Source organism: Triticum urartu, chromosome 2, assembly GCF_003073215.2.
Source record: "Triticum urartu cultivar G1812 chromosome 2, Tu2.1, whole genome shotgun sequence".
Lineage (NCBI taxonomy): Eukaryota > Viridiplantae > Streptophyta > Magnoliopsida > Poales > Poaceae > Triticum > Triticum urartu.
The window spans coordinates 631854796-631880218 of record NC_053023.1 but is presented as its reverse complement, the minus strand read 5'-3'; the positions used below and the strand labels follow the sequence as shown (position 1 = coordinate 631880218).

Below are 25423 nucleotides of genomic sequence, written 5' to 3'. Positions count from 1 at the left end.
AAGCATGCATATTGGCTCTTCCTGTTTTCCATCCAAGAGCCCCTAGAGATTAAATATTGTGTGGTGTTACTGCATTGCGGCAATGTAATGCCTATATATAAATATGATGATAGACTTGTATATTTGATATAAATTAAAATTAAGGATTTCATATTTCACCGTTACTGTAGTTCACAGTTTATCACTAGGGGGTCAAACAAAGAAACCAATCAGTTATAAAAATCTTACCCTCACCATCATTTTAAATCCCAACACTCTCCATAATATTAAATTTGTGTCTCTGAGAATGGAGAATGAAGAGATCAGGGGCACGATTGGCATTTATTGAGGTATTTTCATGTTACGTTCTTCTTGCTCTAAAGACCTAGGTTGGGACGTAGGCTTGGAAGATTATATATGAAATGGCAGGGGTGGCCAAAAGAAGAAATTAGTAGATGAACATTTCTCAGAATGGGTCATTTCATAAAGAAACATTGGAGAGTGTTTTTCTTTCCTTCTTTTGGCTACATGAGTTGATCCAGTCCCCTTGAGGTTCATTTGCAGCATTGTAGATTGGACCATTGGCTCAAATCTCTCGTATTTTCTCCCATTAACATGAGGATTTATGGGGAGTCTTGTAATCAGTATAGTAATTGATGGAGACATGGAATGACATATTGGAAGTACGGACAGTTGAGAAGAATGAGTAGGAGGCTGAGATGGCGAAGTGGGAGATGCCGCTAGTCCAAGATAATGAGGTGGAGGTGCTATAGAAGCGATTCGGTCATCAATTAGCAATTCCACAAAAATGGGTGCTTCAGGCCAAGGAAGAAAGACACTCAATTATTTGTTACGTCCTTGTCGTTTTCCCCAATTAGTTTTTTTGTCTTTGCACTGTTTTAATGTGTGCATGTTGCTTCTGCCATGTATAGTGCTTTAGCAAGTGTTCCGATATGAATTAATAGATACAGATTTACAGGTTTAGTTTTTTTTCTTACTGAACTATAGACTTATTGTTGTCTACCGTTATCTACTAATTTCAGTTATTTCTTTCAAAAAGTGCCTCCTAGAGACGTTGAGTGATGGGAGCTACTCATTGCTTTGGTCTCATCATTGTGATGTTGGTCGTTAATGGGTGGAATCTCAACTCACCGGCCCTGGTCTATGTCGGCGGGAAGTTGAAATTACCCATACCGCATCATGCCAGGCCCTGTTCAGAGTCGCTCAAACCCTTAATGTTACCTCTAAAAGGGCGAAACTTGTATGCTAAAGAGAACATCTATAATCAAGGCCTCAGGCAAAAGGAAGTTCACCAGTCACACTGGAAAGAGGCCGAGACGTCGACCATTCAGAGATCAAGATTGGGAGGCTCAAGGCGTTCGCAACTAGGAGACCAGGAAAGGAAGGCGTCCAACCGACTCAAGACCGGGTATAAATACCCGTGTGCCCGAACCAGAAGGGGGCACCTTCTACTTCGACGGCCAAGATAACAAAAGTAAAGCCCTAGTTTAGACCTAGATTAGATCCAATCTTAGACATAATAGAGCCTCTGTTGAAATAATAAAGCCGCTGATCCGGGCATAAGGGGCACACTTCCTTTCAACTAAGACTGATTCAGAGGAGCGCAGGTGAATAGACTTCACATGTCAAAATGAGCTTGGGAAATCTTATTCTAGACATAATAGTGCCAGATCTCGTGGGCAAAAAATGCATCTGTACTTTGTGATGTTGTACGCAGAACATGCATGTAAACAACCCAACTTGAATATTGACACGCATACTCAATCAAGTGAATCTCAATCAACCATAGCACAAACGTCCTCAGACAACTGTGTGGAGATCACTGAATTCAGTAGCTGGTCGGCCATGTATTAGCTACTCTATAACTTTATTTGTATGTACTCCATTCCACACAAGAAAATTCAAGTTCTAATATAATTTATCTTATATGAGCTAAAAGAAAATAATTTTGGTAAAATTAATGTTAAAGGAAAAGATGCCCACGGGTACTTGGAGGCCGATGACACGGATGCTGTCGATGAGCTCCTGCACCTTATCGGGATCATTAGCACGCGTTTGAAATAGCGGCCTCCGGATATCTTCCAGCGGGATCTCCATCACCACAGGGCATTTCTTCTCCGAGTCACTCAGTGGGGAGAGCCCAGCTGAACCTACACCGTTAAATATGAGCCATTGTTACTTCAGTATATGTTCAAGCGCAGAGTCTGAACTTAAACATCAGAAATAGGCACCTGAAATTACAAGTTTGTAACTGAATATTCAACACCATGATTAATCTCAACAACGCCCAACTGGACGCCATTTACATGCGATCTCCCTCCAAATGGATCTCTAATTTTACCTGCTCAGGATTAGTAGCGAAGAAGTTGGAATTAAATTATTACCGGAGTCAACTGAATCGCTATGGCTTCAGAATGGACCATGAAATCGGTAAGAGCAGTAATACTAATATTCGAATCCTCGCACCTCATTACTATGACTGAACTCAGCTCCAACATCACAAACAATTGCACGGAGCAGACCTACCATTGGAGGACGAGACCGAGACAGCGAGGCCGCACCGCCCGCTCGCGCTCCTCCCGCGGAGAACAGGGGCGCTGGGAACGGCGGCGTGGCGGTGGAGGAGGAAGCCGGCGCCGGGCACGATCTTTCCCAAATCCAAGCTCGAGATCGACGCCATTGGTGCTCGCGCTCGTGCTGCTGCTGCTTCCATTTTCTTGTGGCCTCTCTGCCTTTTCTTTCTAGAAACTTGTGGCCTCTCTGCACCCTAAGAATTCGATGGGCCTTGCAGTTCCAAAACTGTTTCGTCTTTTTTCCCTATATTTTTTTATTTTTTAGGTGAAAATATTCTTTTTTACTAAATCACAAAACTATCATCATGATCCCAGAAATTTCACTTCTGTCACCCTGTGGGTGCCGCCAGGAACGAAATGGGTGGCCCACAAGGACGAATTTCACCTGTCGTTGCCATCTGCAACGAAAACACAATTTTTTCGTTTCCCACAAAAAGGAAGTTCGGGGACAATGGCAGTTCCGAGTGACTTCACCTAGAACTTTATCCTGAAGATGGCCTCGGATTAGTGAGCGAACTTCTAGCAACACTTCTGAATCAATGAAATACCTAGTTATCTAAGTATGTTTCAAAATGAAATGGCTCGGTAGTATCGGAACAAAAAAAAGGGCTCCGAATTGTTGAAACTGGCTTTGTTCTCTGAGTATGAATAACCATGTGGCTCATTAGTACCAGAGGATGATCATTGAAATTACTTGGGCTTAGAGAAACTCATGCAAAAAATGGCTATGGAGTGGATTTCTGAGGCTTTTGGCTTAGGATTTGTCTATGGAGTTCAGACCAAAGTACTTTGCTTGTGCCACTCTTCATAATATGGTTTTATACTCAATGCGAATCTTGAATTCACTAAAAGCGTAGAGTACACATGCTACAAACAAGATGACAACAACTTAAAAGTTGTGTTCATTTTCTTCTTGCTTTCAAGACCTAGGGTTGGGGCACACACATGGGAGAATATATACTAAATGGATGACATGGCCAAAAGAAGCAATTAGTTTATGGAGTTATAGACATTTATGGGGATGTGTCTTTTCATAAAGAAACATTGGATAATGTTTTTCTTTCATTCTTTTTGCTATGTGGGTTGAGCCAATTCCCCTAAAGTTCAAGTATGTTATTCTAACTTGGACCGATGACTCAAATAATTCTTATTCCTACGATTAACATGAAATTTTATGGTGAGTTTTTAATTGTATATTAATAGAAGGAGACATGGACGGACATATTGGAAGTATAGGTACGTAGTTGAGTAGAATGATTTGGAGGAGCAGATGAAGGTGCGGAAGCTGTCGCTAGTCCAGCTAATGAGGTGGAGGTGCTAGTAAGTAGTTTGGTCCTCAATAACCAACGCCACAAAAACAGGCGATTTGGACCAACGAAGAAATAAATATTCAATCATCCTTTTTTTCGAGAAAACAGCAGAAGCTCTGCCTTTGCATTAGGAAGAAGAGAATTGATCAATTTATAAGGAAAATTGACCAAAAACCGATACATCGACACACACCAGCCCCGAGGCTGCGTCCCTAGCGAGCCGACTCCCCTGTTGCCCAAACAACCAGAGTTGCCACTCCACCACACGACCTGGAGCTGCCACTCCGGCTTACAAACCACAAAAAAAAACTCACACACGTCGGCCCCGAGGCCGCACTCCACACGAGTCGACGACTCCGCCGTCCACACGACTAGAACCGACACTCCACAGCACAGGGGTGCTCTCCGGAGCCGCCGCTCCGACTTCCCCGCCGGCCCTGAGGCCACGCTTCACCTGAGCTGATGACGCTGCCGCCCACGCGACCAGTTCAGACACTCCACGACAATTTTCTTCGGAGCCGCCGCTCCGACTTCCTCACCGGCCCCGAGGCCGCGCACACGCCTGGCCGACGAAGAACCCACAAAGCCACCCGAGCCACCGCGAGCTGACGAGGACCAGACCTCCAAGGCGTCGCCCCCAAGAGGGAAGCGACAAGAATGCCGCCGACGCACGTTCCAATCAAGGTCGAAACTTGGGTTTTCACCCGGAGAGCTCGAGACCGAGGCGACAATGGTGGTGAAGGGGCTCCACGACGACGCCTCCAAGGAGGGAACGACGTCCGAGGACGCCGTCAACGCCGGCAACGACCGAGGTCGAGCTAGGCTTTCGCTCGAAGCTTACCAAATCCATCCTCACCGCAGCCTACCCAGCAAACCGTCTCCGGCATCATGCCGACCGTCCTCGCCCAGCCACATGACCAAGCAGACAAGGCAGCACGTCGCCGCCAACCACCACCGGCTGCAGAAACCACTGCAGCCCACCTCCCTCCACAACGGCGCCGACGAGACCGCGGCCGCCCAGCACGCAGGGCCGCACCACCGCTGCCCTGACCCCACGCACCTCCCCGCCACCCCGGTGGACCGGAGCAGGCACGCTTCTGCCGGACCGCCGCCATAGGCCGACGGCCCGCCTCACCACCAGATCCGGGCGCAAGGGCCCCGAATCCACCGCCTCGCAGGCTGCCGCCGGACACGACGACACCACCACGTCCTGGGGCCGCCGCCCCAGCGATCCAACGCCGACGAGCAAGGCGCAACCGCTGCAGGGAAGCCAGATCCGGGCGGATCCGTTCCCCAAAAGCGAGCAGCAGCCGCCGCCTTACAACCGCCACCAGCGCCTATGGCCAGCGAAGTTGCTGCCCGCCGGAGTCCCAGACGCGCCGCCATCCATCGTCTTCCGCCCGCCGCTACGCCACCCGCCGCCCACCGCCGCGCCGCCCAGAGATCCCCGCTCGCGAGGCGTCGCCCATCGCGGAAACTAGCCCCGCCGCCGCCTGCTCCGCACGAGCTTTGCCCCCGAGAGGCGCCGGCGACGGCGAGGGAGTGGATGGAGTGGGGCGGTCGGAGGCCTTGACTGCTTGGTCGCCGCCCGTATCGCCCCTGGGGAGGGAGCGACGCGAGGGCCAAGTGAAGTTTTTTTTCAATCATTCTTTACATCGCCCTTGCACTATGTTGGGATATGCATGTTGCTTCTAATGTATAGTCAAGTGTCCAAATATGATTTAATGAAGAAATATTTATAGATTTATTTGTTTCTGTTACTACTTAACTATATTCTTATGGTTGTCCATCGTTATCTACTTACGTAAGTAACTTGTTTTAAATGCTGCCCCTTAGAAAGATTAAGACTAGCCACAATGGAGAGTAACATACACTAGTAACATACACATCCCTAGATTATGTTACTACCTTCATAGTGGGTAGTAACATAGGTGTGGTGTCATGCAAAAATCCATTTATTATGTTATAGACTCATACTGCATTGGGACATGTGATATTACAGTAACTAGCTAAGTTACTAGAACTATCGCTCTCTTCATTAACTCATTGCCACATAGACAAATTTGCTTAGTTGGACTTAAAGTTACTGCTGAAATTACTCCCACTGTGGCTAGTCTAAGTGATCGAAACTAGTCAGTCGTGATTATTACATTACTTTGGTCTGTTGTTGACCATTGATGGGTCGAATCTCATCTCGCAGACCCCACTCTGCACCATGGTATTTAAGACTCTCTTTTAAATGATGAAGAAACTCGGGGATAGGTCAAAACCAAAAAACCGTACACGTTTACGTGCAGATAAAAATAACTCATGCACCCTTAGATATTCATGGGCTACCACCTCCTCTTCCCCTATTGAGCATGCTTCCAAATAAGCATTATCTGCACATAGCGATGGTCCTCTCCTCCCTTACAGCCGCCCAAGATTTTGAGAGTCGACTTAGTGAGATCTGGCCCGGCCTGATCGCGGATCTTCGCCGCCGGCGAGGCTGGCCGGAGAAGAGATGGGGGAGGAGCTTGGTGCTAATCTGTAAATAGTAATTTTAGGCTTTGGTGTGTGGTTGACTTGTTGTCGTCTGGCGCGATGCCGTTGGAGCGCAACCCGCCGTCGCTCCCGTGTAGCGACTAGTGGTCTTCGACGTCGCCCTCTGCTCTTCCTCCATGGTGGAGGCAAAGAGAAGGGGACGGATCTGGAGCTAGCTCCCTAAATAAGCGCGTTGGTTCCCTGATTTGGAGAAGGCTCCATCCTCTTCTTCTAAATCTTGAGGCCACCATGGAGGTGGACGGGGAGCTCGAAAGGAAGGGGATCTGTATGTGGTTCTTGCAGATGGGAGTGGGGATCATCAGTGGCGGCAGTTCTACGTGGAGCAACGGCACCTACTGGCTGCCGGTCTTCACCATCGTGTCGTCGTCTCTTCGGGCCAAAGGGCGGCCATTTATTTCCTCCCGGACATGTTGACATAAGGGAGGTAGTCTCATCTTCCGCTCAGTGTTCATAGCGCCTTCTCTCTACTGTGAAGGCTTCATCTGGGCGGAGGTTGTTCAGGACCCGATTGCAATTCTACTTTCCAGTTTGGGGTCCTTCTTGTAAAAGTTAGAGACTTAGATGCTATTTTCATTTTCTTTGAGTCCTTGTATGAGCTATGTACTATAACGCTGAATACTAGTGAAGCTTTCCAGGTCCTTCAGGACCTATCTATCTATATTGAGAAAAAGCCTTTAGGGCCATAGATAGGCGCTCGACTACCTTCTCTAGACTCATCATCTCTGATGTAGACCTGTGGTCACATAAGCTCTCTATGTCATGTGACAAGGAAGATGCCTCCTCGTGGCAGATTTTTCTCTTTGCACGCTGTAATGTGCCCATGTAATTCTGTAACACAGCTTGCCGTGACACGTTTCAGTAATATATTCAGGTGGGGGGAGCCCCTTGTCGGTGTCAAAACCGGCGGATCTCGGATAGGGGGTCTCGAACTGTGCGTCTAAGGTCAATGGTAACAGGAGACAGGGGGCACAATGTTTTACTCAGGTTCGGGCCCTCTCTATGAAGGTAATACCCTACGGCCTACTTGATTGATCTTGATGAATATGAGTATTACAAGAGTTGATCTACCACGATATCGTAATAGCTAAACCCTAGAGGCCTAACTTGTATGGTTATGGTAATGTCTGTCCTCCGGACTGAGTCCTCTGGTTTATATAGACACCGTGAGGATCTAGGGTTACACAAGGTCGGTTACAAAGAAAGGAATCTACATATCTAGTCGCCAAGCTTGTCTTCCACGCCAAGAGTCTTATCCGGACACGGGCACTGTCTTCGGTCTTCGTATCTTCACAGCCCACCAGTCCGCCCATAGCTAACAGGCCGGACGCCCGAGGACCCCTTAGTCCAGGACTCCCTCAGTAGCCCCTGCTACCTCTTGAGCACTGCGTTGGTTTTCTCTTGAAGAGGAAAGGGTGATGCAGCAAAGTGGCGTAAGTATTTCCCTCAGTTTTTGAGAACCAAGGTATCAATCCAGTAGGAGGCTACGCGCGAGTCCCTCGCACCTACACAAAACAAATAAATCCTCGCAACCAACGCGATAAGGGGTTGTCAATCCCTACACGGTCACTTACGAGAGTGAGATCTGATAGATATGATAAGATAATATTTTTGGTATTTTTATGATAAAGATGCAAAGTAAAATAAAAGGCAATGGAAATAACTAAGTGTTGGAAGATTAATATGATGGAAGATAGACCCGGGGGCCATAGGTTTCACTAGTGGCTTCTCTTGAGAGCATAAGTATTCACGGCGGGTAAACAAATTACTGTTGAGCAATTGACAGAATTGAGCATAGTTATGAGAATATCTAGGTATGATCATGTATATAGGCATCACGTCCGAGACAAGTAGACCGACTCCTGCCTGCATCTACTACTATTACTTCACACATCGTCCGCTATCCAGCATGCATCTAGAGTATTAAGTTCATAAGAACAGAGTAACGCTTTAAGCAAGATGACATGATGTAGAGGGATAAATTCATGCAATATGATAAAAAACATCTTGTTATCCTCGATGGCAACAATACAATACGTGCCTTGCTGCCCCTACTGTCACTAGGAAAGGACACCGCAAGATTGAACTCAAAGCTAAGCACTTTTCCCATTGCAAGAAAGATCAATCTAGTAGGCCAAACCAAACTGATAATTCGAAGAGACTTGCAAAGATAACCAATCATACATAAAAGAATTCAGAGAAGATTCAAATATTGTTCATAGATAAACTTGATCATAAACCCACAATTCATCGGTCTCAACAAACACACCGCAAAAGAAGATTATATCGAATAGATCTCCATGAGAGGGGGGAGAACATTGTATTGAGATCCAAAAAGAGAGAAGAAGCCATCTAGCTAATAACTATGGACCCGAAGGTCTGAGGTAAACTACTCACACTTCATCGGAAGGGCTATGGTGTTGATGTAGAAGCCCTCCGTGATCGATGCTCCCTCCGGCGGAGCTCCGGAACAGGCCCTAAGATGGGATCTCATGGATACAGAAAGTTACGGCGGTGGAATTAGGGTTTTGGCTCTGTTTCTGATCGTTTGGGGGTACGTATGTATATATAGGAGGAAGGAGTACGTCGGTGGATCAACAAGGGGCCCACGAGGGTGGAGGGCGCGCCTGGGGGGATAGGCGCGCCCCCCTACCTCGTGGCCTCCTGGTTGATTTCTTGACGTAGGGTCCAAGTCCTCTAGATCATGTTCGTTCCGAAAATCACATTCCTGAAGGTTTCATTCCGTTTGGACTCCGTTTGATATCCCTTTTCTTTGAAACCCTAAAACAGGCAAAAAACAACAATTCTGGGCTGGGCCTCCAGTTAGTAGGTTAGTCCCAAAAATAATATAAAAGTGTATAATAAAGCCCAATAATGTCCAAAACAGAATATAATATAGCATGGAACAATCAAAAATTATAGATACGTTGGAGACGTATCAAGCATCCCCAAGCTTAATTCCTGCTCGTCCTCGAGTAGGTAAATGATAAAAACAGAATTTTTGATGTGGAATGCTACTAGGCATAATTCCAATGTAATTCTTCTTAATTGTGGCATGAATATTCAGATCCGAAAGATTCAAGACAAAAGTTCAATATTGACATAGAAATAATAATACTTCAAGCATACTAACTAAGAAATTATGTCTCTTCAAAATAACATGGCCAAAGAAAGTTATCCCTACAAAATCGTATAGTCTGGCTATGCTCTATCTCCACCACAAAAAGTATTTAAATCATGCACAACCCCGATGACAAGCCAAGCAATTGTTTCATACTTTTGACATTCTCAAACTTTTTCAATCTTCATGCAATACATGAGCGTGAGCCATGGACATAGCACTATATGTGGAATAGAATGGTGGTTGTGGAGAATACAAGAAGGGAGAAGATAGTCTCACATCAACTAGGCGTATCAACGGGCTATGGAGATTCCCATCAATAGATATCAATGTGAGCGAGTAGGGATTGCCATGCAACAGATGTACTAGAGCTATAAGTATATGGAAGCTCAACAAAAGAAACTAAGTGGGTGTGCATCCAACTCGCTTGCTCACGAAGACCTAGGGCATTTTGAGGAAGCCCATCACTGGAATATGCAAGCCAAGTTCTATAATGAAAAATTCCCACTAGTATATGAAAGTGATATCATAGGAGACTCTCTATCATGAAGATCATGGTGCTACTTTGAAGCACAAGTGTGGTAAAAGGATAGTAGCATTGTCCCTTCTCTCTTTTTCTCTCATTTTTTTATTTGGGCCTTTTCCTTCTTTTTTATGGCCTCTTTTTTATTTGGGCTTCTTTGACCTCTTTATTATTATTATTTTTCGTCCAGAGTCTCATTCCGACTTGTGGGGGAATCATAGTCTCCATCATCCTTTCCTCACTTGGAACAATGCTCTAAAAATGATGATCATCACACTTTTATTTACTTACAACTCAACAATTACAACTCAATACTTAGAACAAAATATGACTCTATGTGAATGCCTCCGGCGGTGTACCGGGATATGCAATGAATCAAGAGTGACATGTATGAAAGAATTATGAACGGTGGCTTTGCCACAAATACAATGTCAACTACATGATCATACAAAGCAATATGACGATGATGGAGCGTGTCATAGTAAACGGAACGGTGGAAAGTTGCATAGCAATATATCTCGGAATGGCTATGGAAATGCCATGATAGGTAGGTATAGTGGCTGTTTTGAGGAAGGTATATGGTGGGTGTATGATACCGGCGAAAGGTGCGCGGTATTAGAGAGGCTAGCATGGGGGAAGGGTGAGAGTGCGTATGATCCCTGGACTCAACATTAGTCATAAAGAACTCATATACTTATTGCAAAAATCTACAAGTTATCAAAGCAAAGTATTACGTGCATGCTCCTAGGGGGATAGATTGGTAGGAAAAGACCATCGCTCATCCCCGACCGCCACTCATAAGGAAGACAATCAATAAATAAATCATGTTCTGACTTCATCACATAATGGTTCACCATACGTGCATGCTATGGGAATCACAAACTTTAACACAAGTATTTCTCAAATTCACAACTACTCAACTAGCATGACTCTAATATTACCATCTCCATATCTAAAACAATTATCAAGTATCAAACTTCTCATAGTATTCAACACACTCATAAGAGAATTTTATTATTAATCTTGAATGACTAACATCATTAAAACAAATTACCATGCTGTTTTGTAGGACTCTCAAAATAATCTAAGTGAAGCATGAGAGAAAAATAGTTTCTATAAAACAAATCCACCGATGCGCTCTAAAAGATATAAGTGAAGCACTAGAGAAAAAACTATATAACTCAAAAGATATAAGTGAAGCACATAGAGTATTCTAACAATTTCCGAATCATGTGTAAGTGAAGCACATAGAGTATTCTAATAATTTCCAAATCATGTATGGCTCTCTCAAAAGGTGTGTACAGCAAGGATGATTGTGGTAAACTAAAAAGCAAAGACTCAAATCATACAAGACGCTCCAAGCAAAACACATATCATGTGGTGAATAAAAATATAGCTCCAAGTAAAGTTACCGATAGAAGTAGACGAAAGAGGGGATGCCTTCCGGGGCATCCCCAAGCTTTGGCTTTTAGGTGTCCTTAGATTATCTTGGGGGTGCCATGGGCATCCCCAAGCTTAGGCTCTTGCCACTCCTTGTTCCATAATCCATAAATCTTTACCCAAAACTTGAAAACTTCACAACACAAAACTTAAAGTAGAAAATCTGTGAGCTCCGTTAGCGAAAGAAACAAAAGACCACTTCAAGGTACTGTAATGAACTCATTCTTTATTTATATTGGTGTTACCTACTGTATTCCAACTTCTCTATGGTTTATAAACTATTTTACTAGCCATAGATTCATCAAAATAAGCAAACAACACACGAAAAACAGAATCTGTCAAAAACAGAACAGTCTGTAGTAATCTGTAGCTAGCGCAAGATCTGGAACCCAAATTATAAAATAAATTTCTGGACGTGAGGAATTTATCTATTAATCATCTGCAAAAATAATTAACATATCACTTTCCAAATAAAAATGACAGCAGTTCTCGTGAGCGCTTAAGTTTCTGTTTTTTACAGCAAGTTCAACAAGACTTTCCCCAAGTCTTCCCAACGGTTCTACTTGGCACAAACACTAATTAAACAAAAAACACAACCAAAACAGAGGCTAGATAAATTTTATTACTAAACAGGAGCAAAAACAAGGAATAAAAATAAAATTGGGTTGCCTCCCAACAAGCGCTATCGTTTAACGCCCCTAGCTAGGCATAAAAAGAAGGAATAGATCTAGGTATTGCCATCTTTGGTTTTAGGGAAGAAAAGAGCAAACTTGCTATCTATGGAATTAATCTTTCTATTTTGATAAAGCACATGGCTATTAATGGTAGAAGAAAGATTAAGTGTTACGGAAATTTGTATCTAAGCTAGCCTTCATCTCTTTGATAGATTCGTTTTGGTAAGAGAGCAAAAGAGATGTAGATTCAACTTTCTCATTCATGGGGTGCCCAAATATGGTTTTCATCTTTTCATAAGTGTCTACGGCATCCCCTTCAAGAAAGCCTTCTTCAAATATAGAATCTAAGATGCTTAAAAGAAGAAGGAAGGGCAATAAAAGCTTTTTAAGTAAATTTCAATTTGGTATTGAGGCACATAGCTAGCCCTGATCCTTAATAGTCTATACCAAGCATCTTTCAAAGATTCATCAAGTAAATAACGAAAAATTCCGGAATCATCTTCATCAAAATTATTAAGATTCTCATTGATAACTCCGGTAGGTTTTTCCATAGTATCCTTATTTATGAGCTTAGCGAGAATAGAAGGGTTGTCCAAAGTACTAAAACTCGGAGAGAACCCCCAACCCTTTTTGATTCAGACATAGGCGGAGAGGAGAAGAGAAGAGGGGATAAAACGGCAAGGGTGAAGTGGGGGAGAGGAAAACGAGAGGCAAATGGCAAATAATGTAATGCGAGGAGATAAGGGTTTGTGATGGGTACTTGGTATGTTGACTTTTGCGTAGACCTCCCCGGCAACGGCGCCAGAAATCCTTCTTGCTACCTCTTGAGCACTGCGTTGGTTTTCCCTTGAAGAGGAAAGGGTGATGCGCAAAGTAGCGTAAGTATTTCCCTCAGTTTTTGAGAACCAAGGTATCAATCCAGTAGGAGGCTACGCGCGAGTCCCTGCACCTACACAAACAAATAAATCCTCGCAACCAACGCGAAGGGGTTGTCAATCCCTACAAGGCCACTTACGAGAGTGAGATCTGATAGATATGATAAGATAATATTTTTGGTATTTTTATGATAAAGATGCAAATAAAGAAGTAAAAGCAAAGGAAATAACTAAGTATTGGAAGATTAATATGATGAAGATAGACCCGGGGGCCATAGGTTTCACTAGTGGCTTCTCTCAAGCATAAGTATTTACGGTGGGTGAACAAATTACTGTTGAGCAATTGACAATTGAGCATAGTTATGAGAATATCTAGGTATGATCATGTATATAGGCATCACGTCCGAGACAAGTAGACCGACTCCTGCCTGCATCTACTACTATTACTCCACACATCGACCGCTATCCAGCATGCATCTAGAGTATTGAAGTTCATAAGAACAGAGTAACGCTTAGCAAGATGACATGATGTAGAGGGATAAATTCATGCAATATGATAAAAAACAATCTTGTTATCCTCGATGGCAACAATACAATACGTGCCTTGCTGCCCCTACTGTCACTGGGAAAGGACACCGCAAGATTGAACCCAAAGCTAAGCACTTCTCCCATTGCAAGAAAGATCAATCTAGTAGGCCAAACCAAACTGATAATTCGAAGAGACTTGCAAAGATAACCAATCATACATAAAAGAATTCAGAGAAGATTCAAATATTGTTCATAGATAAACTTGATCATAAACCCACAATTCATCGGTCTCAACAAACACACCGCAAAAGATTACATCGAATAGATCTCCACAAGAGAGGGGGAGAACTTTGTATTGAGATCCAAAAAGAGAGAAGAAGCCATCTAGCTAATAACTATGGACCCGAAGGTCTGAAGTAAACTACTCACACTTCATCGGAGAGGCTATGGTGTTGATGTAGAAGCCCTCCGTGATCGATGCCCCCTCCGGCGGAGCTCCGGAAAAGGCCCCAAGATGGGATCTGTGACGACCCTTCTCCGGCGGAGCTCCGGAACATGCCCCAAGATGGGATCTCGTGGATACAGAAAGTTGCGGCGGTGGAATTAGGTTTTTGGCTCCTGTTTTGTTCGTTAGGGGGTACGTATGTATATTTAGGAGGAAGAAGTACGTCGGTGGAGCATCGAGGGGCCCACGAGGCAGGGGGCGCACCCTAGGGGGGGCCCACCCTCGTGACCACCTCTCTGATGCCTTGGCGTCGGGTCCAAGTCTCCTGGATCACGTTCGGTGAGAAAATCACGTTCTCGAAGGTTTCATTCCGTTTGGACTCCGTTTGATATTCTGTTTCTTCGAAACACTGAAATAGGCAAAAAAACAGAAATTCTGGGCTGGGCCTCCGGTTAATAGGTTAGTCCCAAAAATAATATAAAAGTGGAAAATGAAGCCCAATATAGTCCAAAACAGTAGATAATATAGCATGGAGCAATCAAAAATTATAGATACGTTGGAGACGTATCAATATGCACATCCCCAATAATAAGAATATCATATTTCTTCTTGACAGTAGGAAGAGGAAATTCAAAACCTCCAAATATAATCGATGGAATTTTTCCAATAGAGTTGATACTATGAACTTGAGGTTATTTCCTCGGAAAGTGTACCGTATGCTCGTTACCATTAACATGAAAAGTGACATTGCCTTTAGTGCAATCAATAACATCCCCTACAGTATTCAAAAAGGGTCTTCCAAGAATAATAGACATACTATCGTCCTCGGGAATATCAAGAATAACAAAGTCCGTTAAAATAGTAACGTTTGCAACTACAACAGGCACATCCTCACAAATATCGACATGGGTTTCTTGGATGGTTTGGGAGGAAAAGGCATCGGTTTCTGAACCCATGGTTCTCTTTCTTTACCATGTTTCCTAGCAACAAAGTATTTCTTATCATAACGTTGATTCTTTGATTGTGGGTTATCAAGATCAACAGCAGGTTCAATTTCTATGTCATTATCATTACTAGGTTGAGCATCATCATGAACATTATCATTAACATTACCACTAGTTTCAGGTTCATTACCAGATTGTGTTACAGCATCAGAAATAGAAATATCATTTGGATTCTCAGGTGTTTCAACAATACGATCACTAAAAGCATGCAAAGTCCTATCATTTTTCTTTTTCTTCTTTTTAGACGAACTAGGTGCATCTATATTTTTTCTCTAAGAACCTTGCTCAATTCTCTTAGGATGGCCTTCAGGATACAAAGGTTCCTGAGTCATTTTACCAGTTCTAGTAGCCACTCTAACAGTATTATCATTATCTTTACTATTCAATTCATTGAGCAAATCATTTTGAGCTTTAAGTACTTGTTCTACTTGAGTGGTAACCATAGAAGCATGTTTACTAATAAGTTTAAGTTCACCTTTAACATTAGCCATATAATCACCCAAGTGTTCAAGCATATTTGAATTGTATTTCAATTGTCTACCAAAATAAACATTAAAATCTTCTTGCTTAGCCATAAATTTATCAAACTCATTTAAGCATGGGCTAGCAAATTTAGTAAATGGCATTTCAGCTTTATCATATCTGTAGAGAGAATTTACCTTTACTACCTATGTCAGGTTATCAAGACCATGAGTTTCTTCAATAGGTAAATGATTAAGATTAAATGCTTCTTCAACAGGCGGTAAATTAAGACCATGTATTTCTTCAATAGGAGGTAAATTCTTAACATCTTCAACTTTAATACCTTTTTCTTTCATAGATTTCTTTGCCTCTTGCATATCTTCAGGACTGAGAAATAGAATAACCCGCTTCTTCGGAGTTGGTTTAGGAATAGGCTCAGGAATTGGCTCCGGAGGTGTCCAATTATTTTCATTTGTCAACATATTATTTAATAGAATTTCAGCTTCATCCGGTGTTCTTTCCCTGAAAACAGAGCCAGCACAACTATCCAGGTAATCTCTGGAAGCATCGGTTAGTCCATTATAAAAGATATCAAGTATTTCATTTTTCTTAAGAGGATGATCAGGCAAAGCATTAAGTAATTGGAGAAGCCTCCACCAAGCTTATGGGAGACTCTCTTCTTCAATTTGCACAAAATTATATATATCCCTTAAAGCAGCTTGTTTCTTATGAGCAGGGAAATATTTAGCAGAGAAGTAATAAATCATATCCTGGGGACTACGCACACAACCAGGATCAAGAAAATTAAACCATATCTTAGCATCACCCTTTAATGAGAACGGAAATATTTTAAGGATGTAAAAGTAACGAGTTCTCTCAACTTTAGTGAACAGGGTGCCTATATCATTCAATTTAGTAAGATGTGCCACAATAGTTTCAGATTCATAACCATGAAAAGGATCAGATTCAAACAAACAGTAATTATATCAGGATCAACAGAGAATTCATAATCCTTATCAGTAACAAACATAGGTGAAGTAGCAAAAGCGGGGTCAGGTTTCATTCTAGCATTTAGAGATTGCTTAATCCATTTAGCTAATAACCTTTTGAGTTCATTTCTATTTTTGCAAGCTAAAATAGCTAAAGAAGCTTCTTGATCAAAAACATAACCAATAGGAATAACAAGCGATTCTTCATCATCACTTTCATCAGTATCATCAGATTCAATATTTTCAGTTTCTCTAGCCCTAGCAAGTTGTTCATCAAGAAAATCACCAAGTGGCATAGTAGTATCAAGCATAGAAGTAGTTTCATCACAAGTATCATGCATAGCAGAAGCGGCATCATCAATAACATGCGAAATATCAGAACGAATAGCAGAAGCAGGTGTAGGTGTCACAAGCTTACTCAAAACAGAAGGTGAATCAAGTGCAGAGCTAGATGGCAGTTCCTTACCTCCCCTCGTAGTTGAGGGATAAATCTTGGTTCTTGGATCTTTCAAGTTCTTCATAATGATAAGCAGATATATATATATCCCAAGTGACTCAAAGAATAGAGCTATGCTCCCCGGCAACGGCGCCAGAAAATAGTCTTGATAACCCACAAGTATAGGGGATCACAACAGTTTTCGAGGGTAAAGTATTCAACCCAAATTTATTGATTTGACACAAGGGGAGCCAAAGAATACTCTCAAGTATTAGCAACCGAGTTATCAATTCAACCACACCTGGAAACTTAGTATCTGCAGCAAAGTATTTAGTAGCAAAGTAATATGATAATAGTGGTAATGGTAACAAAAGGTAACGGTAGTAAAAGCAATGTTTTTGGTATTTTGTAGTGATGATAGCAATAACAACGGGAAAGTAAATAAGAGAAGAACAATATATGGAAAGCTCGTAGGCAATGGATCGGTGATGGAGAATTATGCCGGATGCGGTTCATCATGTAACAGTCATAACCTAGGGTGACACAGAACTAGCTCCAGTTCGTCAATGTAATGTAGGCATGTATTCTGAATATAGTCATACGTGCTTATGGAAAAGAACTTGCATGACATCTTTTGTCCTACCCTCCCATGGCAGCGGGGTCCTTACGGAAACTAAGGGATATTAAGGCCTTCTTTTAATAGAGTACCGGAACAAAGCATTAACACATAGTGAATACATGAACTCCTCAAACTACGGTCATCACCGGTAAGTATCCCGATTATTGTCACTTCGGGGTTAACGGATCATAACACATAATAGGTAACTATAGACTTGCAAGATAGGATCAAGAACACTCATATATTGATGAAAACATAATAGGTTCAGATATGAAATCATGGCACTCGGGCCCTAGTGACAAGCATTAAGCATAGCAAAGTCATAGCAACATCAATCTCAGAACATAGTGGACACTAGGGATCAAACCCTAACAAAACTAACTCGATTACATGATAGATCTCATCCAACCCATCACCGTCCAGCAAGCCTACGATGGAATTACTCACACACGGCGGTGAGCATCATGAAATTGGTGATGGAGGATGGTTGATGATGACGATGGCGACGGATTCCCCTCTCCGGAGCCCCGAACGGACTCCGGATCAGCCCTCCCGAAAGGTTTTAGGGCTTGGCGGTGGCTCCGTATCGTAAAACGTGATGATTTCTTCTCTCTGATTTTTTCTCCCCGAAACACAATATATGGAGTTGGAGTTGGAGTTGGAGTCGGAGAGGCAACATGGGGCCCATGAGGTAGGGGGCAGGCGCGTCCCCCACCCTCGTGGACAGGTGTTGGGCCCCCTGGCCTTCATCTTTTGCAGGTATTTTTCATATTTTCTGAAAAGTCGCTCCGTGAAGTTTCAGGTCATTCCGAGAACGTTTGTTTCTGCACATAAATAACACCATGGTAATTCTGCAGAAAACAGCGTTAGTCCGGGTTAGTTCCATTCAAATCATGCAAGTTAGAGTCCAAAACAAGGGCAAAAGTGTTTGGAAAAGTAGATACGACGGAGACGTATCAGTATCTTCTTCGAATGGGTCTTTGGGCCAATCGGCGATGAACAACGATTCACTCCCGACAGCTACCTCCCCCCGGCCCACGGACGACATTGAGGTGTTGTCTCAGAGGGCACCAGACCAAGGGGAGATAATTCTGGAGGCTCCCCAAGGCGACATCCCAGATGCCGGGCGCATGGGGGGTAAGACTCCCATGGGTTCTAATGACGGGGGCCGCAGCAAGTTTGGCCCCCAGCCGGATATTGCGCCGGAGCCTCCAGTGGTTTCGGATTCTGTCAGGCGACCCCTCGCTAAGGGGGGGCGAGCCGTCTATGCCGATGGCCTTTGTCCATCCAGAGGCATTGGACAACTTGCTGGAAGCGCTTCGCGGCACTTCCATTAACGAAGAGCACCGCACCATCATGAGTGCGGTGGTCGAGAAGGTTCGGTCTGCCAAAAGTGGATTGACCAAAGCCTGTTCCAGGAGGCAAGTAATCAAATTATGAGAAAATATCACAGCATAAACAGTAGCCCCTGATGCTCTGTTTGGTGTTCACAAAGAAAGGCCGGACAGAGGATCAAATAACAATCACAGGAGTCTAATCAGAATATGTCTATGTGAATAAGCAGGCTTTGCTGCTGGCCGCTGCCGCTCGTACTGCGGAGGTCTCCGGACTGAAGCGGGACCTTGAGCAGTCCGAGGAAGATCTCGGCCTTACCAAGAGGCAGCTCGAAGAGAACAAAGGTAAGTGATACCCCGTCTGTATATTGATAAAGAAGAAAGTGGTTATTGGATCATAGGATCATCCTGAATTTTGCTAGTGGCCACGACCGAAGTGGCGGCCCTGAAGAAGGCGTTGTCCGAGGCCGAAGACAGAGCGGCCAAGGAGCGCATCGAGCGCGAGAAGCAAGAGGTCCGAGTTGGTGAGGTTCAGCAAGAGCTCCCGGATTTTGTCAAGAAATACGAGTCCTTGGAGCGTGACTCTAAGACGCAGGGGTCCGAGCTTGCGAAGGCCCTTGAGAATGCACAAAATGCCAAGGTCGAGGCCCAAAAGGCCCTCCAGGAGATTCAGGCGGTCAAGGAGATAGCGGCGAGTAAGGCATTCATTATGCAAAGCAAGCATGTGAAGGAGACTTTCCTTTTACTTACCCGAATTCGGAGCTCTCCAGGAGCGTTCGCAGATCTACCACGCAGCGTATGGGATGCCGCGGAGTTCTATCGGGCCAAGGAAGGGAGCTCGACGGAAAAGTTGTTCTGGTCTCAATATGCTGGGACCGAACATTCGATGCCCTTGAGCGACCAGCTGAAGCAACTGGTCGAGCTTCACAAGGCGGCCGAACTGGCCGTGAAGTGTCTCATAGTCTGGATGTGGCCTGGCGAGCCCCTGCCTAACAGCTACTTCGGCCTGGTAAAGCGGCTTGTGAATGTCTGCCCGCGGTTTGAAGTCATAAAGCGGTACGTCTACGTTGAAGGTGCACAGGGCCTTTGCCCGTGCGAAAGTGCACTCGGGGAAGATGGATGCCGAAAAGCTGGTGAAGGAGGGGCCACTAGAGAGCAAGGAGCATCACCACCCCGAAAAGTATTATGACAGTGTCCTGAAGGGTGTCCGCCTTGTGGCGGAGGAATGTGCTAAGGATGTAATATTTGAATGAATGTACTCATGTGATCCTGTAATATGAAAACGAGTTCATGTGCGCTATATACCGCTTGTCGATTTAAAATATTACCTTCTACGCGGCCGTTTATAAAATCTGAGAGTTGGCCAGTCGTCGGCTTCTGCCCCCATGTAACTAGTACTGAGGTGTTCGGGATAAATCTTAAACACTCTTTATAAAAAAATTGGTCCTTTAAGGGGGTGTTTAGCGCAGCGAACAAGGAAATCGGACTATACATCTTTAACACTCTCACTTAGCCATAGAAGTCTACAATTTTAAATTTTGGCGAAGCCCCTAGTATTCGGAAGGCCGAACTTGGGGCGCTATATACGCCTAAATCGGACAAGGCCGATTCCTCGCCCAAAGCGGAAAACCCTTTAAGGATTTGAGACCTCTCGAACAGCGACCGGCTCTCGCCGCATCATGATAGTCAGTTTTCGGCTTTCTCTACTGAGGTGCTCCTCCGGAAGAACCGGGACACAATCGCAGTAGTTCTCCCAGTGCTACCTTAGCCAATATAGCGGAACGTAAGGTACCAAAACATGGGAGCCGGGCAAACCCAACTATTGACCCAAGACATGATTCGGAGCTGATGAATATAATGCTATAAGTTTGGGGTGCCGCACTGTCGAAAGTGTTCGGACTTTTCTTGTCGTGTTATGGGGTACACTGAAGCCCCTAGCGCACTGGACGTACCAGAATGTACGGGTGCAACTTGTCGTAAATAAGCAGACAGGGAAAAAAGATGAAGAAATTCAATAATAAGCTAACGATGTACATTGTTATTTAAATGATACATCAAAGCGTATGTATACAAGTAGTGCAATAAGCAAAAATAGGACTATTTGACATGTCCTATCTAAGGGCAAGCTGCATGTGGGTATGTAAAACAGGTATAGCGATCGTTATCAGAGACCACCTGGGGATTCCTTTGTACGTCGAAGCTTCTTGCTTCCTTGGTGTTTCCTTCCCGTGATGGGTCCGATAATTAGGCTATCGGAGAGGGCCTTCAGAGAATAGGGTCCTGAAAGGAAGAAAATAGTAAAGATATATGGGTCCTGAGGCAGTTGAGCCGCATTGTGGGTCGTGCCATAGCCATGCCTCTGCCTATGCCCATGGTATCTTGAGTGCGTAATTATGTACGCGCGGCACAAATTTCTCCACTTGACTGGGACTAGGATGGATACCGAATTAATAGGCGAGCTCTGAACGTGCCGGGCGATCCTGTTGTAGGGTACTCCGGACTCGTTTGAAGGTGTCTGTGGGCTTTATCACCGAATTGGCGGTTTGCCTCAGAACGCTGCTTTGTACTTCTGCTGCATGGGCCGTAGTGTGCTCCTCTGTACGGAGCGAGCGTTCTGTGTTTCCATTAACTGTTATAACCCCGCGAGGTCCTGGCATTTTGAGCTTGAGGTATGCATAATGCGGTACTGCATTGAATTTGGCGAATGCGGTTCGTTCGAACAGTGCGTGATAGCCACTGCGGAAGGGGACGATATCGAAGATCAACTCCTCGCTTCGGAAGTTGTCCGGAGATTCGAAGACCACTTCCAGTGTGATTGAGCCCGTGCAACAGGCCTCTACACCTGGTATGACACCTTTAAAGGTGGTTTTTGTGGGTTTGATCCTCGAGGGGTCGATACCCATTTTGCGCACTGTATCCTGATAGAGCAGGTTCAGGCTGCTGCCGCCGTCCATAAGGACTCAAGTGAGGTGAAATCCGTCAATGATGGGGTCAAGGACCAATGCGGCAGAACCGCCATGACGGATACTGGTAGGGTGGTCCCTGCGATCGAAAGTGATCGGACAAGAAGACCATGGGTTGAACTTCGGGGCGACTAGCTCCATCGCATAGACGTCCCTTAGTGCATGCTTCCATTCCCGCTTGGGAATATGGGTTGCGTATATCGTGTTCACCGTTTTCACTTGGGGAGGAAATTTCTTCTGTCCTCCTGTGTTCGGCGTCCGGGCTCCTCCTCTTCGTCGCTATGCAGCCCCTTTTCCTTGTTTTTGGCATTCAACTTGCCGGCCTGTTTGAACACCCAGCATTCTTTGTTGGTGTGGTTGGCTGGTTTATCGGGGGTGCCATGAATTTGACACGAGCGATTGATACGTCTCCGTCGTATCTACTTTTCCAAACACTTTTTCCCTTGTTTTGGACTCTAACTTGTATGATTTGAATGGAACTAACCCGGACTGATGCTGTTTTCAGCAGAATTGCCATGGTGTTGTTTTATGTGCAGAATACAAATATTCTCGGAATGACCTGAAACTCCACGAAACATCTTAGAAAAAACAATAAAAAATCCTCGCCAAAGATGAAAACCAGGGGGCCCACACCCTTCTCACGAGGGTGGGGGGCTCCCCCCCCCTAGGGCGCGCCCCCCTACCTCGTGGGCCCCCTGGAAACCCTCCGACGCCAACTCCAACTCTATATATTTGCTTTCGGAGAGAAAAAAATAGGAGAGAAGAAATCATCGCGTTTTATGATGCGGAGCTGCCGCCAAGCCCTAAAACCACTCGGGAGGGCTGATCTAGAGTTCATTCGCGGCTCCGGAGAGGGGGATTCGTCGCCGTTGTCATCATCAACCATCCTCCATCACCAATTTCATGATGCTCACCGCCGTGCGTGAGTAATTGCATCATAGGCTTGCTGGACGGTGATGGGTTGGATGAGATTTATCATGTAATCGAGTTAGTTTTGTTAGGGTTTGATCCCTAGTATCCATTATGTTCTGAGATTGATGTTGCTATGACTTTGCTATGCTTAATGCTTGTCACTAGGGCCCGAGTGCCATGATTTCAGATCTGAACCTATTATGTTTTCATGAATATATGTGAGTTCTTTATCCTATCTTGCAAGTCTATAGTCACCTACTATGTGTTATGATCCGGCAACCCCGAAGTGACAATAATCGGGACCACTCCCGGTGATGACCATAGTTTGAGGAGTTCATGTATTCACTATGTGCTAATGCTTTGTTCCGGTTCTCTATTAAAAGGAGGCCTTAATATCCCTTAGTTTCCAATAGGACCCCGCTGCCACGGGAGGGTAGGACAAAAGATGTCATGCAAGTTCTTTTCCATAAGCACGTATGACTATATACGGAATACATGCCTACATTACATTGATGAATTGGAGCTAGTTCTGTGTCACCCTATGTTATGACTGTTACATGATGAACCGCATCCAGCATAATTATCCATCACTGATCCGGTGCCTACGAGTTTTCCATATACTGGTTCTCGCTTATTTACTTTCCCGCTGCTACTGTTACAATCACTACAAAATACCAAAAACACTACTTTTGCTGTCTTTACTTTTGTTGCCGCTACCACCACTATCATATTACTTTGCTACTAAACACTTTGTTGCAGATACTAAGTTTCCAGGTGTGGTTGAATTGACAACTCAGCTGCTAATACTTGAGAATATTCTTTGGCTCCCCTTGTGTCGAATCAATAAATTTGGGTTGAATACTCTACCCTAGAAAGCTGTTGCGATCCCCTATACTTGTGGGTTATCAAGACTAATTTCTGGCGCCGTTGCAGGGGAGCATAGCTCTATTCTTTGAGTCACTTGGGATTTATATCTGCTGGACACTATGAAGAACTTGAGAGATCCAAAAACCAAGATCTATCCCTCAACTACGAGGGGAGGTAAGGAACTGCCATCTAGCTCTGCACTTGATTCACCTTCTGTTATGAGTAAGTCTTGCTTCTGCTATTCGTTCTGATATGTCGCATGTTATTGATGATGCCACTTCTGCTATGCATGATACTTATGATGAAACTGCTTCTATGCCTGATACTACTGTGCCCCTTAGTGAATTTCTTGATGAACAAATTGCTAGGGCTAGAGAAAAAGAAATTATTGAATCTGATTATGAAGATGAAAGTGATGATGAAGAATCACTTGTTATTCCTGAGGGTTATTTATTTGATCAAGATGCTTCTTTAGCTATTTTAGCTTGCAAATATAGATATGAGCTTAAGAGGTTATTGATTAAATGGAACAAAGAATCACTTAGAGATAAAATGAAACCCGACCCTGCTTTTGCTACTTCACCTATATGTGTTCCTGATAAGGATTATGAATTCTCTGTTGATCCAGATATAACTACTTTGGTTGAATCTGATCCATTTTATGGCTATGAATCTGAAACTGTTGTGGCACGTCTTACTAAGTTAAATGATATAGCTGCCATGTTCACTAATGATGAGAGACCGCGTTACTTTTATATACTCAAAATATTTCCATTCTCATTAAAGGGTGATGCTAAGATATGGTTTAATTCTCTTGATCCTGGTTGTGTGTGTAGTCCCCAGGATATGATTTATTACTTCTCTGCTAAATATTTCCCTGCTCATAAGAAACAAGCTGCTTTGAGGGAAATATACAACTTTGTGCAAATTAAAGAAGAGAGTCTCCCACAAGCTTGGGGGAGGCTTCTCAAGTTACTTAATGCTTTGCCTGATCATCCTCTTAAGAAACCTGAAATACTTGATATCTTTTATAATGGACTAACCGATGCTTCCAGAGATTACCTGGATAGTTGTGCTGGTTCTCTTTTCAGGGAAATAACATCGGATGAAGCTGAAATTATATTGAATAATATGTTGACAAATGAAAATAATTGGGCACCTCCTAAGCCAGCTCCTGAGCCAACTTCTGCTCCAATTACTGAGCCCATTCTTAAACCAATTCCGAAGAAGAGAGGTGTTCTATTTCTCAGTCCCGAAGATATGCAAGAGGCAAAGAAATCTATGAAAGAAAAAGGTATTAAAGCTGAAGACGTTAAGAATTTGCCTCCTATTGAAGAAATACATGGTCTTAATATACCGCCTGTTGAAGAAACATATGATCTTAATTATTTATTTACTGAAGAACCTCCTGATCCCAATATCCCGACACAGGTAGTAAAGGTAAATTCTCTCTATAGATATGATAAAACTGAAGTTCCTCCTACTAAAATTGCTAGTCAGTGCTTGGATGAGTTTGATAACTTTATGTTTAAGCAAGACGACTTCAATGCTTATTTTGGTAGACAATTAAAAGAAAATGCTTATATGATTAGACGCTTGGGTGATCATATGGCTAATATTAAAGGTGAACTTAAACTTGTTAGCAAACATGCTTCTATGGTTACCACTCAAATAGAACAAGTACTTAAGGCTCAAAAAGAAGTGCTTGATGAAATGAATAGTAAGAAAAATGATTATGTTGTTAGAGTGGCTACTAGAACTGGTAGAATGACTCAGGAACCTTTGTATCCTGAAGGCCACCCTAAGA

General features: G+C 43.8%; 1 protein-coding gene across 1 annotated transcript; it reads right to left on the bottom strand.

The window, feature by feature from the left end:
• Nucleotides 1-1727: 1727 nt before the first annotated feature.
• On the bottom strand, nt 1728-2735 carry LOC125533825. Its single transcript, XM_048697163.1, has 2 exons — nt 2527-2735; nt 1728-2150 (listed from the first exon to the last, which is right to left on the bottom strand). The coding sequence occupies exons 1-2, from the start codon at nt 2711-2713 to the stop codon at nt 1933-1935; spliced, it is 405 nt and encodes a 134-aa protein (XP_048553120.1). The 5' UTR covers nt 2714-2735; the 3' UTR covers nt 1728-1932.
• Nucleotides 2736-25423: the final 22688 nt, after the last annotated feature.

Coding starts and splice junctions, on each gene's coding strand:
- LOC125533825 (XM_048697163.1), bottom strand. CDS start 2,713: ATGGAAGCAGCAGCAGCACGAGCGCGAGCACCAATGGCGTCGATCTCG. Junction 2,151..2,526: donor CTCGGTCTCGTCCTCCAATG/GTAGGTCTGCTC, acceptor TTAACGGTGTAG/GTTCAGCTGGGCTCTCCCCA.